Genomic DNA, 17,174 nt, shown 5'->3' with positions numbered 1-17,174 from the left:
CACAAACAACTAAGCAGTTAACACCTCGCTACTGACCTGGGTTGGATTTTAGCCAACATTCTAGATGGGAAAAAAATAAACTTAATAAAGCCAAAACCACTAGTAACCAATACACTGTCTTATTTAGTCCTTTATTTATCCTTACACATGCAAAATATTAAGTGACCCTTCTTGTGCATATCATAAGAATTTTCACTTGGTGCTGGATTCCCTCTGAAAGTTTCTAGAAGTAGAACAGGATCTGCTGTGCTCTGCCAAAACAAAAAATTACAAACACCAAACAAGCAGCCACTGAAGTGACCCCTCAGGGAAAATTTCCAGGGCCAAGGCCTCTGGACAAAGTACCAACTGCCTTGTATTCCTACAGGAAGAGGGGCTCAGCCAAGGCAGCTATCTGAGGAACCAGACCCTTCCTGCTACACCAGCCTGCAGCTACTCCACAAGCACCAGGTCAAAACACAGCCCTGCCATTCTACAAACATCTGACAAATCTGGTACAAAGGAGATCTCCACGAGACAAGAGTCCAAGGATGGGAACAGAACCAGCAGGAAACAAGACATTAGATTTTAAACCACAGCTCTGGTAACAAAAGCTCAAGGCTTGAATGCAGAGGTGTGCAGCACCCAGCTGCAACAATCAACCCTTTACATGCCCATGCAAGCCCACTGAAAAGAGGGTAGAAAAGGGCATTTTTTAAGCCCTGTGTTGTCATTTGGTTGAAATTTGTACAACTGAAAGCTGTCATAAAAAGCACTGAGGTTACAACACATGCTGATCCAGGACTGGATCACTCCTCCAAGCAGCTTCTAAGCAGTAGCTTAGTGTGAAACCAACAGCGGCAAATCACAACATTGTGAACACACAGCAGTGGTCTCCACATCTCTGGGCAGCAGCAATCCTGGTGTGCTTGTGCCCCAGAGCCCTCAGGTGGAAATGAGAAGGGCGTGGGTTTGACCTCTCAGGGGACCCCTCACAACAGCTGTAAAGCACTCCTCAGCTTGGAGATCATCATTTGCTAAGTGCTGATTCCAACTCATCCAGGGAAGGAAAACATGTTACATCAGGGTTTCCAGGAGCACAGGAGCTCCACTGGACAGTGAGCACCCGGGAGTGAAGGATACAGTTTCATAAGATGCAGAAAGGCAAATTAACAGCTCACCACTGCCAAAAATGGAGAGGTTTTACTCCCTCTTCCAGACATGTGCTGCTGCCACTTACTGGTACAGGCTCTGGCTCTCACAGGACCCCTCTGTGAAGCAGTCCAACAGGATACACACCCAGTGGGAAAAAGCTGACTGTCTTCTTTTGGGTCAGGGAAGAGACGAGCACAGCAGTCAGCAGGAAGGGATATGTCAAACAGTCACACAACACAGAAGGAGAAAGGATAAGCAAAAGTAAAGCCCTCTCCTCCTTCAGCAGCAGCAGGAGCAGCACCTCAGACACCCCAGCAGCACACAGGTACCACACAGCCAGGAACAGCATTGCTAAGGATCCCTGTGATCCTCTCCATCTGCTTATGTAAAAATGGGTTTGGACACAGACACAGACAAAATACTGTCAGAGCTTGCACATTCCAAGTTAATTAGCTGCCTTTTTAAAAGTAACAGAAACAGGAAAGCATGTGGACCCTATTACCAATAAAGGGAAGAGCAGGATTTGCATGGTTATGCAATAATGGACATGGAACTTGAGGGGAAAAAAACAGCATCTTTTAAGCTGTGGAAATCCTATCCGAGCAGCATAAACAGATCTGAGCATAGACCCATCTAGGCAAAGTGCCAGTCACAAAATTTGAGACACACATAAAGATGATGAAATAAAGGACTGAAATACTAGTGTAAATTCTGAATTCATTAAAAGAATTCTGAATTCATTAAAAGCATTAGAAGAACCAATTCTGCCAATGAGATGTAGAGTGCCCTGGCTACCAGCAGAAGGAGGACTCCAGCAATAAAGAACGGGGACACTAAAGAGACTCTGTAATCATACCCATATTTAGTACAGTCTTATTGAGGCATTCCTATCCTGAAGGCTCTTAAATGGGATTCAGAATGCAGACTTGACAAATTTTAGACCTTGAAACACATACTTTTCATTAGCTTCAGCAACTTCCCATTCAGGAAGTAACAAGCATAGCTCCCAAAAGCATAAATGCAAAGAATATTCAACAAATGCAAATCTACCCTTAAAAAACCAAGGTATCTCACGATTTAAAAGCCTGTGTCAGTAAGGAGATAGAGTCCCAGCAAATCTCACCCAGATAAAAAGTTAATATATTGAGATATAAATAAAGACTTGCTGGCTTGACCTGCCAACCACTCTGAAGTGGGTTGTTTCCCTTTTTGTAAAATGAGAACTTGTGTCAAATGTGGTTTAACTGGCTTGTTAAAAATCTAATTATTAAAGAAGTACTCTCAAAATGGTGGATGTTTCTTTTAAGAAGTTTTCATTTCTGCAAAGGTTCTCTGCAGCGGGGTGGGAGCAGACTTGGAAGCAACACTGAAATCTCTGTAAGCCAAAAAGTGTAAGTCATCATCAAAAACTGACTTTACACAAAGCGCTGCCAAAAGCACAATGTAAACTCACAGAACAGGGCAGGGGGAAATGGCAACAAAATACTTCACATTCTTCAGTCCTGTGAATGTTGGTACTACTTATAACTATAATAGGTAGAAAGTTTTAAAATGAAGCTTTCAGTCCGATGAGCACTGCACTGTAACTTAAAAATAACCCAAGTTATGCAGATAGAGGGCAAGCAACAGCTCTGAAAGACAACAGAGTACAAGGGCCCAAGAAGCACATGGTTAAAAATCCAGCTAAAGCAGCTTCTTTCCACTTTAAAAACAGCTTCTGGGAATGAAAGGAGGACAGTGTTTCAGAAATTAACGTGGGAACTGGTCCCCCAGTCCACTTTGGGAGTGTGGGTGGCAAATGGATGGAGACTGCTGATGGCTCTGTAGCTGCAGAGCTCTGACTCAGGGGAGGTTTTTGGGATTTTTTTAGCATTGGCAGAGGAATGTGGCTCAAGAGTTTCACAGTGTCATGACACTGGCCCACTGCAAGAAAGAAAACTGTTAAATCTAGATAGAAAACTAACATTTTTAAAACTGGAGTATGGAGCCAGTGGATGGAGAAGAGCTGGAGAATGTTTAAGGTTTTCTTATCTCCTCTTACATGAGAAGGTAGATGACCCATCATTGTACCTGTCATCTGGTATCATGACACAAGTACCACTCACAAGGCTCTTGCTTGTTTCAGCAGCAGCAAGAGAAACAGTGAGGATATTTTACCAAGAGCAGTATTAATAAAGCAATTAAATGCATGACAGCTTCTTCATCTCAGTGCCCTGAACATAAGTTGTTGTTATTATTTGATAAATAAAAATTTTATTCTATCAACCAAAGGTTGTTACTCACAAGAGAACTCTTGACTGCAGAAAAGAACAACTGAGAAAAGAAAATTCCTAGGATTAAAAAGAAAGTAGATTTTTGGGAGGTAGAGATGAGTAAGAGAGACCGATCTCCAGCACTGACCAAAAATGGAAATGGCAGCAATACTGAAATAGAAGCAGCATGAGAATAAACTTCCCTTTCAGAGGTACATGAAATAAATCCTTCTTCAAATTGCTTTCTAAAAAAGGGTTTTCAGCATGATCTCTGATTGCCCCTCCACCAATGCTATGATAAAAGTCACCAATCCTTTGAGATGACTGGAGAGACTGTTTTGCACAAGTCTAGAGAACTCAAGACTCCCACTGCCTACATATTTGCTTCGCTGAAAATTAAGTTGACTTCTTTGTCTCAGCTCATCATGTTCTTCCCCACTATGCCCTGAACTAGGGCACAGAGGAAAAGAGATGAATTTTCTTATCAAGTACTTGGATGCCCTCACATTTTATATGGATGTGTACTTACATCACTCTCATCCTGTTACTGTTGGGTACTTTAAAATTAACCTGCTCCTCCTCAAACCACACTGGCACCCCCAGCCCTCAGAAAAACAAACCCAGGGACCAGGCTCTGCCACTTACACACCCAATGTACCAACAGAATGTGCCACACCTGCACAGCAGAGCAACTGCCCCCTCAGCAAAAACAATATTCCACTTCTATCTTCGTGACAAATCCAAGCCTAGAGTGTTTAAAGCAGCTGGAAAATAGAGCAACCCCAACTCCTTTTCCCCCTCTAAGATAGAAAACAGAAAAAAAAACAACAAAAAAAAAGCTGTTTCTGCCAAGCAAGTACTGAATACACTGCATTCCATTTCATTAAAACAATTATTCAAAAGCCAGCCAAGAATTACATAAAGCTTCCTCCCTGCACCACCCCCAGCCCCTTCCTTCAGCCCCTCCTCCCAGCAAACAGCCTCCCACCCCTGCAGGGTCAGGAGCAAGCACAGACACTGCTCCAAACCCCTCACAGCCCCCGGGCTCTCCCACCCCACACAGAGCATCCTCCAGAGCCCAGCAACACAATCAGGGCCTCAGCAGATCCAGCCAGCCCAGAGGCTCTCAGAGTTTCACATCACCACGGCCACACCACGGTGATCTGCTCCAAGCAGATTTCTCCCTTGCATTTGATGGGAAAGCAGCATCCAACAAGTGAGGCCCTTAACCAACCCTACTAGAAAAATGAATGATAACCTAGCAGATTTTCTCTCAGACTCCCACCAAGGCTTTTAAGCATGACCCCAAGACAGAAGGTGCTGGAGGCACTGGGTTTAAGCAGTTAAGAAGCACAGGAGCAGCATGCCAGAGCAGCTGTGAGGCACTGCCCAAGCAAACTGCTCAGGACAGCCAAGCAGCAAATCTCAGATTAAGCACAAGGAGGATAGATTGAAAACCACAAGCTTAGGGTTATAAGAACCTGACTGACAAATTCATCTCAAACTCCACACAGCCACTGCACAGCTCTCAGCCTGACTGACAGTGCTGAGCTCCTCATCCTCCACAGGAGAAATAAAAGGCAGCTTCCTCAGGCCAGTGCAGCTCACCCACTCACAACACTGAGTTGGCCACTGATAAGAGATTTCATGACGTGGATGCAATGGCATTTCACTCCCTCCCCCAGTGCTCCAGCTCTCTGCAGGGATCCTGTCTAACTGCTGGAGCTGCTCACAGCCAGGCAGAATAGTTCCAGCTGTGTGTCACACTGCCTGACCAGGCCTACACAGCCCAAAAATGTCTCCCATACAAAACCATAATGAACAGGAGCTTCAAACCAGCAGTACTGCTCTAGGCAGCTTACTCTTGGGGATCACCTCTGTCTAAAAGGCAGAAAAAACCAAAAAAAAACCAAAAAAAAAAAAAAAAAAAAAAAAAAAACCCAAAAACAAATCAACCCAAACCTAGTCCCAAGGCAGCTGCTGGTGCTGAGAAATAGGGAGCAATGAGTGTAACTAATGGTAAAACAAGATGAGCAACAGAGAGCAGCCAAGCCATCATCTTATTCCAGCTCATGGGGCACCAGTAACCTCAAGGGACATGCAGTTAGCCCTAGGCTTCTTGGTCTGACCCAGCTGAAATTAGTGGCTTCAACCCAAAAGAAACCTTTTCACAGAGAAGCCCTGAACTGGTTTAGGACCATGAAAGAGGATAAAACAAGGGAATACTAAGCCCCTAATCCATGGCAAATTATTTACAGCCCTCTTGCCCATGACCTTTTCTACCTCTGGCTTCTTTTACCATCTCCTGCTCTTATTAAAACTCAACCTAACCACAGTCCCTGAACAACCACAAACTTCCCCAAAGCACAAAGTGAAATTCTCTGTTCACCTTCTTGTCCAGCAATGGAAATAAAGCAAGATCCTCTGAGGCATCTAGACAGACACAGGATTAATTCTGTCTGCCAGCTCAGTTCTGTGACAAAAACACGGGACTGGTTTATTCCTGGAGCCCCCATACAGTCTGATTTATAGCTGAGCCATTTAAAGCACAATTCCCCATGCAGAGTGTCATTCAGAAGGTTTGTTCCCTGGAGTGCCATTTACCTTTTTTTTTATGTTCTTCAAATGATTTGCAAAATGTTAGAGGTTTAAACATGTGCAATAAACAGCAAAAAACCACAAGAAATGAAGCTACACTGCACTGCATGCTGCCAGCCAGGCTCTCAGTGCCTTACCCAGCAGAGCCATCTACACAGATGGGCACAGGGTAATGAGAACACTGTGAGAAGTGGCACGACAAGCTGCACTGGACAACTTCACACTATCTCATCATCATTTAAATAACTTGAACTGAACTTGTTCACAGTGTAGAGACAGTCCAGCCCAGGGAAAAAGGAGCCAAGCTCTAACAATGCAGGCTGCCTCCCCCGTGGTCTGCCGTAAGTTCTCTTGGCTCCTCAGTTTACAGTTGTCTCAAACTGCTGAGATAAATTTCCCATGTAAATTCAGAATAGTTACTGTCTGCTAAAAGAAAAAGCTGTGAGCAGAAAAAGTTTACCAGACTCCTAAACAGCACAAACACAAAACCTCAGGGACTCAGTTCCTGTAACTGAAACACCAACACCAAACTTCCGCAGCACTCCAGTTCCCATTTCAACTTGTTTGTTTCACTGGGATTTAAAAACACATATGCACAGAAGAGAAAGCATGGATTTAAACACCTAGCTGCTTGCTGCTGCTGCTCGGGGGCCATTTGCAAAGAGAATGAGAATGAATGGGAAAAACAGCTAAAACTGATATGAGGAAGTCATCACCCACCTCCTATTTTTATGGTATATCTTTAGCACACAACATTCCTTGAATGACTTCACGACGCTCTGTGGTGAAGGGAAAGACGAGGGCAGAGCCACTGTGGGGAACTTGGAAGGGAAAGAAAATCTTTTCTCCCTACTCACAGCCTGTCATAATGGGGGGTGAAGAAAGGATGAGCAATCAGAAAGGCACAGAGGGAATACTCAACAGGCCTGAGAAAGGAATAAAAACTTGTACATCTAATTTAAACTTGCCACTGTAAACTTTTCCAGCAATGGTGACCAGAAAAGCTTGAAAGAAGCTTTTCAGCTGGAAGCTATTTCAGAAACACAAAGATCTCAACCAACATGACCACACTTTGCAGGTAAGGAGTAATTACCCCTGTTTCACAGACAGAGAAACAACATGCCTTAAGTTAGGGTACATTTTTGAGGCTGTGGAGCAATGGTTACCTTATGCTATATTAAACATAACCCACAGCTGAAGGAGGTGGCCTCACTTTCCAGTCCACAGTCCATGTAAAAAATGACTTTGAGAAGAATCAGCTTGCTGATGCAGTTAACTGTCCAACAGTTAATGTGGACACAAGCAAGGGAGATGGCCACAGGGAACACCTCAGCAGCCAGCTTAAATCAAGTGAAACCAATTTGAGATCACAACTTATTCTCTAACCCATTCAACTTCAACCAAAGTGGAAAGTAATGGTGCCACTTCTTGCTTCTACTCTGCACTGCTGGATGCAGTAATCCTGCCACAGATGAGACAGTTCCCTACTCAACATTTTACAATGCAATATCCTAACAGGCATGATAACCTGTACTCCCAGGGTTTGTTACTAAACCTCAGTTTGTTAGGACAGGCCTGAAGTGAGCAAGGAACTCATTCCCTAATCACAGAGTGAGACATTCCCACAGACAATGTGTCACTTTCAGGCAGCTGGAACAGAAGAGCATCTTCATTAACAGCTTCCGCATCAGACAAAAAGGGACACAAAGGATCAGAGCACAAAGAGGGAAGCACAGGCTGAGACCAGAGCAGGAAACTGGGACCAGAGATCCCATTCACTCACACTCATTTTCCACTAGCACTCACAACTGCACTCAGAATCTGCTCTGGCTGTCTCCAAAGCTGCATCAGATTCTGGGTATCACAACTAACACATTAGTCTGATTCAAACTAGATTTGTTTTGTGGCCATGGACAGGCTTTTCCCCCCTCTAAACAGAGTTTAATATAAGGGATTTATCTGTCTGTCTGAGCAGCAGATCAGAAAACCAACTCTGATCAAAACAGAAGTGCATTATTAGTCCTTGTGCTGCTGCCAGACTTCAAAATTTCAGCTGTCATTTCTACAGTTTCACAACTTGTTTCATATAACAGATAGACTTCAAAGGGCAAGAAGTGAGGAAAAAGGGGTCCAGAAAACTGAACTATCGTGCTCCCCAGGAAAGGAAGAAAAAGGAGAGAGAGTGAGAGAGAGAGAGATATGAAGATGTATGAGAAGTTTCCCATTTGTTTCTCTCGTGGCAGAGATGGTGTTGGAGGATCAGTTTTAACCAGGAGGGCAGCTGAACACTTAGGATAAGTTGACCTCTCCCAGAGAGGGACAAAGGAGCTAAAGACAGCACAGAGTCCAGCCTTTCCGTGGAAACAGAGCAGCAAGAAAAGAAGCCTCTCTCTGCATCACACACTGCTTGAGGCAGAGGACTCCCTGTCTGAGCTGCTCAGGACAATGAAGTCCCTGTTTCACGAGGGGTCACGACAGCTAAGGAGCTGAAACAAGTCAGAACCCCATTGTGCAGAGCATTAGTTCTGTTTACAGCCTTCTCGCCCAGCAGCATGAAGGACTCAGAAATCTGAGCCAGTAGAAAGCCAAGGCACCAAATTACTTTACCAGTGCTTCCCCCCAGTACCATTTCCTGGGCGTAGCTGACCTTAAGCAATTTCACAGCAAACTTTAGTCAAGTGAGCCCAAAGCCCACAGCATATGACTCCCAAACGAAAGGAACTGAGTCAGAACCAGGCAAGCATCCCCCTCTGGAGAGGGACAGACAGCACTGCCCTGCAGAGCACAGCAACCTTCCAAATGTTGGGACAGATGACAGATGGAAACACATGCACCTCCCTCCACACTCCCATGAAAAATCAATGGCAAGACTGCTCCCTTTAAAGTCAATCTTGAGAGGATTAAGCACTGAAGAGAGAGTGGATTAGAGACAGAGGAAAACAACTCATAAAGCAAAATCTCTTGTGCCCTTGAACTCTGCGCCCAGAATTTTGAAGTCAAATTGCTAGAAAAACTTTATGCAAAAGAAATATCCTTCTAGAAGTGAAAAAGCACACCTAAAAAAACAGCTCACAATGTAGTTGAGGTGGACAGCAAAACACTGCCATAAACACGTCCCCATTAAACAGATATAACTTCTTTGTAAAACACCTCTTACAAGCTCTGGTGAATGCTGTTTTGTCTTTGATTGCAAAATCCAGTTTAAAAATATCTGAAGCCTTTGAAAACAATTTTGTTTTTTAAACAGCAGTAGAGAAATGAGAATTTCATCAAATGAAAGCTTCTAAAAGCCATTTCTGCCTGGAGTTACCAAAAGGTTTCCCAGTAGTATTTGCAAACAACCCTTTCAGAATAAGGCTGTAAAAAACTTTTGGAGACAAAATCAAAACAGTATTCTGACTAAAGCAAATGTAAAGTTTCTCTTATCCTACTCCTCTCACCATAAATACATGACAGGTTCCACAAATTAGGTTTTTTCCTCTGCAATAAGCAGTCCTAATGGATCTGTTCCCTCATAATCCTTAGACAAGGCAGCACCACAGAACCATAACTCAGCATCTCATTCAGCATCTCAGATTGTCTGAAGCAAGAATGTGTGGATGGTCACTCGTGTGCTGGAAGCACAGGCTGTGCTTTGGCAATCCCTGAAAGGGGCAAGAGCCCCAAATCTGGATTCTCACTCTTGAGGACAAAGCTGTGCTCTCTGTGCCAGTTTACAGCACCGCAGGACGGCAAATTCATTCAGCAAACTTCCTGTCAAACTCCAAGCACATCCGCAGAGGCTTCCTCAGAGGGACTGCAGGGAGACAAGCCCGGCCAGCTGCTCTCCTCCCCCTTCCCAGCACGGGCTGCTCCAGCTCCCACCCAGCCCCAGCCCTGCGTGTCCTGGGCCACGGAGGCTCCCCCAGAACGCCAGGGTGCACAGCTCCAGCCTGCAGAGAGCTTCCTGTCTGAGCTTCTTCAGCACTGGGGGACGGGGGAAAAGGGAATGAAGATTTTTTTTTTCAACTCCAAATGAATCCTCAAATTTATTCTCCTATGTTTCATAAACTCTCCAGTCCAAGAACCAAACTGACATACTTCTGGACCTCCATTTTACATGGTCATGTGCACACTGATCAAACCCTCCAGCTCTAGGGAGATTTTTGATAAAGGCAGGGAGTTAAGAACAGACACACCAATGTCTCTGTGAGGAGTTCACTCCTGCCCAGCAAGGCCCTTCACTCACTGCTCATTTCTGCACCACACAGATTCAGAAGCGAGGCGTGGAAGTATCTGAGCTGATTTGACTTGACATCAACTCTGAACCTGCAAGTCCCAGCTCAATATCAAACTCCTTTTGGGCCAAAACTGGCCCTGGAAGCAGAGCAGCTTTGTCTACATGGCACTGTGCCTGAACCAACAAGTCCTGCCTAACCAGCTTGACTGTGGACAGAGCCAGTGCAGACGTCTGTATCCATGGCACAGTTAATCCACAACTCAGATAATCCACCCATAGATAATGGGGAAAGAAAAACAAACAACTCTCACTTGAGTTCGAAATCTGACTTATTCCAGGGGGGTTGTATCAGCACAGCACAGTTCATTATGTGTGCATCCCAAGGTGAAAGGCTTTAGAGCAGTAAGTGAGCCATTTTGGGCTAACAATGATTCACAGAGGGAAAACAGCTGGTGTGCTTTCCATGCTGAATTCTGTACACCACAGAAAAGCTTACAGAGAGAAAGGGTCACACTTTTTTTTGTTCAGCTGCCTACTGTTAATTAGATCTTGTCCAGTCTGAAAGGCTGTGCAAAAATTGAGACAGACGCAGTGTAATTAAGACTTGATGAAATCAAGTTGCTCAGACTAAAAGTTCTAGCTTTTGGTTGTCCCAATACACTTCAGAGCTCAGAAAAACAAGCCAGGCACAATTTCAGATCTTTTTCAAAATTTCTTTGCAGTTCACCTCTAATTCTCCTACAGAGGAAAGAAAAAATGTTAAGGGACTGCAGCAGCCTATTGCAACAAGTGGGAAGTCACAGTACCACTGTTCAGGAATGCAGCCCTTGCAGTGGGCACAGGGAGGCTCCCATGGTTTACTGAAGAGCAGCTGCTGAGACACCAAACTGGCCCTACACAGACCTGTATGCTCACCTTGAAGGGCTGCTCACCAAGTCAACACACAGACTGGGTGAATCCTGTTCTGACTAGCAATGCATTCCTGAACACGCTAGGAACTCGCACCACATCTCCAAGAGATAACCAGAATGAGAGATATGAGAAAAGGTGAACAGAGCTGTCTCCACTTAAAGGAACAATAACCATGAGAAGAAGCTGCAGTAGAAATTACTTCTGTTTCCACCAACAGCTACTTCACCAAAGCAGGAAGTTTCACTCCCCAGGGATGAATCCTCCCTGGGCACACCTTTCACCAGAAAGCCACGCAGCAGATGGACTCCTTGCCCCGTAAGTTTTATCATTAGTCCAATTCAAAGTCTGTTTTCTAAAGGTGTGACCACCAGCTTTATGCCAGCACCGTAATGTGAGCTTCCAGGTCCAGAAATAAACCTGCAATTTTCTTGGACTGTATGTCAACAGAACGTCTGGTTTCTATTAAAGGTAGGATGGAAGTAACGGATCACAGCCCCTCCCCAGTGTCTGATTTAATCAGTCTCATAAGCGGAACTCAGTCGTCCTAATGCCTCCCAGAGCACAAGGGATTTTGGCAGATCCACACCCTTTCCGGCTTGGTACCAAAGGAACTCAAATTCTCTAGATCTTTCCCTTGAGACCAGTTGCCTGACATTTCTCCATTACACGGTTTCGGGAAACCGAATAATGCAGCACACCTGGGAGAAGCACAGGGAGGACAAGGATGAGCTCCGAGCCCGGCTGGGCTCCGCTTATCCCCCCAGGGCTCCCCACTCCATACCCGCGCAAAGTTCAGCTCTCGCCCAAGAGCGGGCTGGAGAGGCTGCGGCGGGGCAGGGGAGGCGATGTTTGCTGAAACCCGAGTACGCTCCGCGTTGCCGCGGGCACAGGAGCGCCGGGCGCCCTTCCCGGCCGGGACAGCCACCGCCTGCCCTGGCTGCGGGCGGGCGGCCCCGGGACAGCCCAGCCGCGGGGCCCGGGCGCGGAGCCGGGCCGGCGGGCTCGGTGCGCGGGGAGCGACACGTCCCCGGAGCGACAGGCGCGGCCCGAACCCGCGGCCCGAGGGGCGCAGCGTGGCCGGGCGGGCCGCGGCCGCCGCCGCCCGGGGCGCGGCGGGGAGGCGGCCCCCGCCGCGGGGAGCCCGCGCAGCTCGGAACTCACCCAAGTCGTCCATGGTGCCGCCGTGCCCGCTGCCGGTGCCGCCGCGCCCGGAGCCGCTCCCGCCCCGCCGGTGCCGCCGCCGCCGCCTCAGCGCCCGCAACTTTCCCGGCCCGCCCCCGCGCGCGCCCGCCCGCCCGCGCGCCCCCGCCGGGCGGCCCGCGCCGCCCCCTGGCGGCCGCCGCGGGAACCGCCAGCCCGGCCCGGGCAGGACAGCGGGGTCGGGCCCGGGCTGGGAAACGGCCCCGGGACTGCCGGGAGAGCCCGCAGCGCCCTGAGCCCGCCGCGCCCTGAGCCCGCAGCGCCCTGAGCCCGCAGCGCCCTGAGCCCGCAGAGCCCTGAGCCCGCCGCGCCCTGAGCCCGCAGCGCCCTGAGCCCGCCGCGCCCTGAGCCGGCAGAGCCCTGAGCCGGCAGAGCCCTGAGCCCGCAGCGCCCTGAGCCGGCAGAGCCCTGAGCCCGCAGAGCCCTGAGCCCGCAGAGCCCTGAGCCCGCAGAGCCCTGAGCCCGCAGCGCCCTGAGCCGGCAGAGCCCTGAGCCCGCAGCGCCCTGAGCCGGCAGCGCCCTGAGCCCGCCGCGCCCTGAGCCCGCCGCGCCCTGAGCCCGCAGAGCCCTGAGCCCGCAGAGCCCTGAGCCCGCCGCGCCCTGAGCCCGCCGCGCCCTGAGCCCGCAGAGCCCTGAGCCCGCAGCGCCCTGAGCCCGCAGAGCCCTGAGCCCGCAGCGCCCTGAGCCCGCAGCGCCCTGAGCCCGCAGAGCCCTGAGCCCGCAGCGCCCTGAGCCCGCAGAGCCCTGAGCCCGCAGCGCCCTGAGCCCGCAGAGCCCTGAGCCCGCAGAGCCCTGAGCCCGCAGCGCCCTGAGCCCGCAGAGCCCTGAGCCCGCCGCGCCCTGAGCCGCCACCCGCGGGGCGCCGTGCCGGGGCCCAGCCTGTCCTGCCGCACAGGAGCCGTCCCGCTCCTGCGGCCCCACGCGCGTCTGGGACTGAGCGGGAACGCGACACGAGCTCCGCACTGTGCCCTGCAGGAACAGGAGCCTTTCCCACAGGAATTGTCCTCCCGGGGCACTGATGCAGCCGCACCGGGCTTATTGCGTGCTGCGGTAGGGCTGTGCCCCAAAACCTTCAAACAAACATTTCAGAGCCTCAGCTGATTTACCCCATCCCAGGGAAGCTGGGCAGCAGAAACCTTTCCTGAACAATTTTCCATAAGCTTTGGCCACCATAAAGGAAAGTCATCACCTACTTCTCCTTTGCTGTGTTCAAAGACTATAACAGCCCACCCGGATTTCTCATGCGATGATCTGGAACCGTCATTTCCCACGTGCTTTTCCTTTCAAACCTCTCTAAAACAACACTCCAAGGCAGCAAAGTCCTCACTTTGTCTGAGCCACAGCACAGCTCAACCCTCACCAGAGCTACTGTTTCCCACTGTGCTCCAGCCAAGCTGACATGGCAGTAAAGGCAGTTGCTCAGCCTAAATGTTCACTTCTTAATCTGATGAGAGATACACCAAAAACTATCAGTGTGGGAACTGCCGAGGATGCAGGAAACATGACTCTTGTAGCTCTTTTCCTTACAAAATGACTACCAAGTCAGGGAATGTTCCCAGAACTGAACAGCACATGTCCTGTTGTTGAGCTGAGATTACGGAATTGTATTTCCATTAAACAGAGACCGTGAGGTCAGCTGTGAGCAATCTCCAGTGCTGTATTTTTCACTCTCTAGGCACAAACATGCCCAGTTTCCCCTGCTAGCACAAGTCAGACATCATTATTTCCTGTGTTAAGTCATGCCTTAATGGGAATTATCGCTAGGGGGGCAGGGAAATATCTCCTCCCTCATCCCAGCCAATGCTTACGAATAGTCAAAAATCTCCAAGAAATTCATTCCAGCTTTCACTCCAAACACAGGAGTTGTCAGAAAATAATATCCTTACTGAGATCTAAGTACAATACAAATGTAAGTAAAGACTTTCACTGCATGCTTCACCATCCATGCCAAAGATCTCACCTGACATCCCCCTTGCTGGTCTTCCTCGGCAAAATGTAAAACATAATTTGGAGGGACTGTTAAATTTTCTCAAAATCCATCCCTGGGTGTACAATGACAACTTCAGGATGTGTGTCCCAGGTGGAGCAGCATAAACCACTATCACTGACTGGTCACAGAGCAGACCTAAAGTCATTAGAAACATGTCCTTTCCTGGGGTCTCTGTTTCCTCCACCAACATGTGACAAGCATGTGCCTCAGCTTGGGTTGTATTTTTACCTCTGCATAAATAAAGTGCCTACTGTGCTCTGCTCATATTGTAGCCTGGTATGCAGTTTTTATTTTCAGCTTCCTATGGTGTCCTTTGGGAGTCTGGAAGTGAATGTAAATCAAGAGAGCAGTTTCTATTGTGTCTCAGGGCTGAAATTAAGCTGTCATAGAACCAGTTAGGATTGCACCCACAAGAAATGGGTTGTGTCCAAGATGCTCAGTGTTAAAAACAAAAAAATAAAGTAATTGTTTCTAAAGCTTTGCCTATGGCTTGTGCACTGCATTGAAAGGTGGGCTGGGAGGCAGGGCTGTCCCATGAGTGACACTATCCTCTAGGCACACTGCTTTTAAACCAACCTGCTCACAGCCAGGTGCTGCTCATAACTGAATTCTTCACACATTGGCATTTCTTACTTAAAATTGCCAGTCCCTAACCCTCCCATGAGAGCTGAAGGAGTAGGGGCAGGTTAAAACCCCAGCTGCCAAAGCAGCTCCTCAGAGGTGTGGGCTCAAGCCCTGTCCTTCCCAATGCCCCGAACTCCTGTTCCCTCACCCTCTACCTGCTCTTTGCCTCAGACTCTCCCTGACTCACAAACACCTGCTTGCTGCTAGAAATACACAGCCTTCCTCTTATGCTGTGCCCTGTGCTGAGACATTTTGATTTACCCTTGTCTTTCACAGAAGGTGGAACAAGAAGTTACCACCGCCATTTGCAGATGGGAAACTGGGGCTGGGAACTCGAAATTAAGTTAGACAGTGAGTCAACATCAACAAAATGTTGAACTTTAGGGCTTCCTGTCTCCACACAATCCATGTTCAGAGTATTCCTGACTCCATACCATCTGTTGCCAGAGTACTTGCTCAAGGCATCTTTCCCTCTTGTCCAAGAGTCATTTATTTACCAGTTACAGACCAAGTCCCTCAAAGGGCAGCTTAACCCACTGGCCACACACAAGACCCTCAGAGGTGATGGATTAAAATCTACCTGTGCCCTGTCATTTCAGACTGGCTGCCAAACAGAGGAGTGATCCAAGCTCATTTCATAACACCACCAAAGAAAAGCATGGTTATTTTCAATCAGTGTCAGAGAAGAGAAATGAAGCTACACTGGCCTCTGAGGCACGTTTAGAACTTACCTGTGCACTTTCCAGAGTGACTTGAAACTGCAGAGCAACGACAGCACCTTCATTGCAGTGTGTGCCCTCTGTGCCACATGAACACCAGCCAAGGGCATTTTGCTCTTTCTTCAGGTGAATGCAAGGGAAAAATTTCAATCAGAGCTTTAGGCTTCAGGCAATGGCAGTAAATCACAACATGCAACTCCCACATTCGGGGTCCAACTTCACACTTGTTGAAAAGATCTATTACAGCAAAATTAACAAACTTGGTTTCTGGATGTAGGACATTGCAATGCAGATTGAAAACACCACTCCAAGGCATTATCACAGACAATTCTGGCAACAAAGATGAGAAACAATCAAGTGATAAATCCAATACTTATCAACACAGTTTATAAGAATAAAGAAATTACCTGAAGTGTATGACTCACTGCAAACTACACATGCCTTTGCTATTTACCAGTGTGGCTTATTCTGCAAAGGGCAATGGCATCCCTATGCTTCAGGGTCTGATTTCAATTGATACTGCTGGCAATAGGAACAAATTGGGGGACAAAGCCAATCTGTGAGGTTTCACTGTCACTCTTTGTCACTGTTGTGTATGATACCCCAGCATGACTGAGTGCTATTTAAAAAAATAATTATTAAGAGGAAACACTGATGTTCACTCTTAAGTTTTCTACTCTACCAAAGTTTCAAGTAGCTGCCCAGCTCAGGGTCTAAGGGCAGGGCAGGAGCATCCCGATGGCACACGTGGATCTGATTCTCTGCCCATCCAGAGCATGTCAGAGGCAGGCTGTCAGCAGCAGAGGGTTCATCTCATTCACACAGGGTGACAGAGGGCAGCTGCTCCCAGCTGAAGCAGAGCTGGTGTGCAGTGGTCACTACTCTCCCTGTGCAGGGCCTGCCTACCTACTCAATTGCTGCAAATTAGGAAAGGAGGGGGTTTACTTATATAATAGGAGTTGGCACTAGCAGCTGCTTTTTCCAAAGTAAAGGGTTGTGATTTCTTTGACAATAATTTTTCTATTTTTTTTTTCTTAAAGCAAGTGATGTCAATAAAGAACCGCACACAAAATGGAGTTTACAGTACTTTACACTAAGTGTTCCCTAATGGGTTTTAGAGGACTTCTGCAGCTGGGGAAGCACGATTCAGACTTTCACTCCCCTTAGATTCCTCCCTGCCTGTTGAGAGGCTGACCTCTCCCAAGGATCCTGCTCAACAAGAGCTATTCCAGAAACCTTCCTCCAGCTCCTAAGCCCCTCCACTTCCGTTTTCGCTGACCGCTTCATTTCTCAGTAATTTTGAGAGAAAAAGAAACGAGCTTTCCATGTAACAGCGCCCTCATTTTATTAAACCGCGGCTTTGGCGGCAGCAAACGCAGGCAGCTTTGTAAGAACAAAAACCTCATTATCTGCTGTAATCGACCTCTCCAGTCGCGAGGTAGGAGAGGGAAGCAGGTCAGCTACCGCGACCGCCGGGAGTTCACGTTCTGCAGTGAGCTTGGTCTATTTTTCACCAGGAAATTCAG

The 17,174-nt window shown here is 47.9% G+C and overlaps 1 protein-coding gene across 2 annotated transcripts in view; it reads right to left on the bottom strand.

Moving 5' to 3' along the window:
* Nucleotides 1-13,494, bottom strand: part of PXN (paxillin) — a 43,017-nt gene extending 29,523 nt beyond the window's left edge. The window contains exon 1 of one of the 2 annotated variants that reach the window (XM_063173421.1): nt 13,422-13,494. In XM_063173421.1, coding sequence (XP_063029491.1) covers nt 13,422-13,488 — 67 coding nt within the window. In that variant the 5' untranslated portion in view covers nt 13,489-13,494. Of the gene's footprint in view, nt 1-12,276; nt 12,340-13,421 lie in introns of those variants that run through there. The other variant, XM_063173420.1, reaches the window with a different exon arrangement.
* Between the last annotated feature and the right edge of the window lie 3,680 nt (nt 13,495-17,174).

The sequence above is a fragment of the Melospiza melodia genome, chromosome 20 (genome assembly GCF_035770615.1).
Source record: "Melospiza melodia melodia isolate bMelMel2 chromosome 20, bMelMel2.pri, whole genome shotgun sequence".
NCBI classification, from domain to species: domain Eukaryota; kingdom Metazoa; phylum Chordata; class Aves; order Passeriformes; family Passerellidae; genus Melospiza; species Melospiza melodia.
Note: the sequence above shows the minus strand (reverse complement) of the source record. Positions and strands in the feature narration are given on the sequence as shown.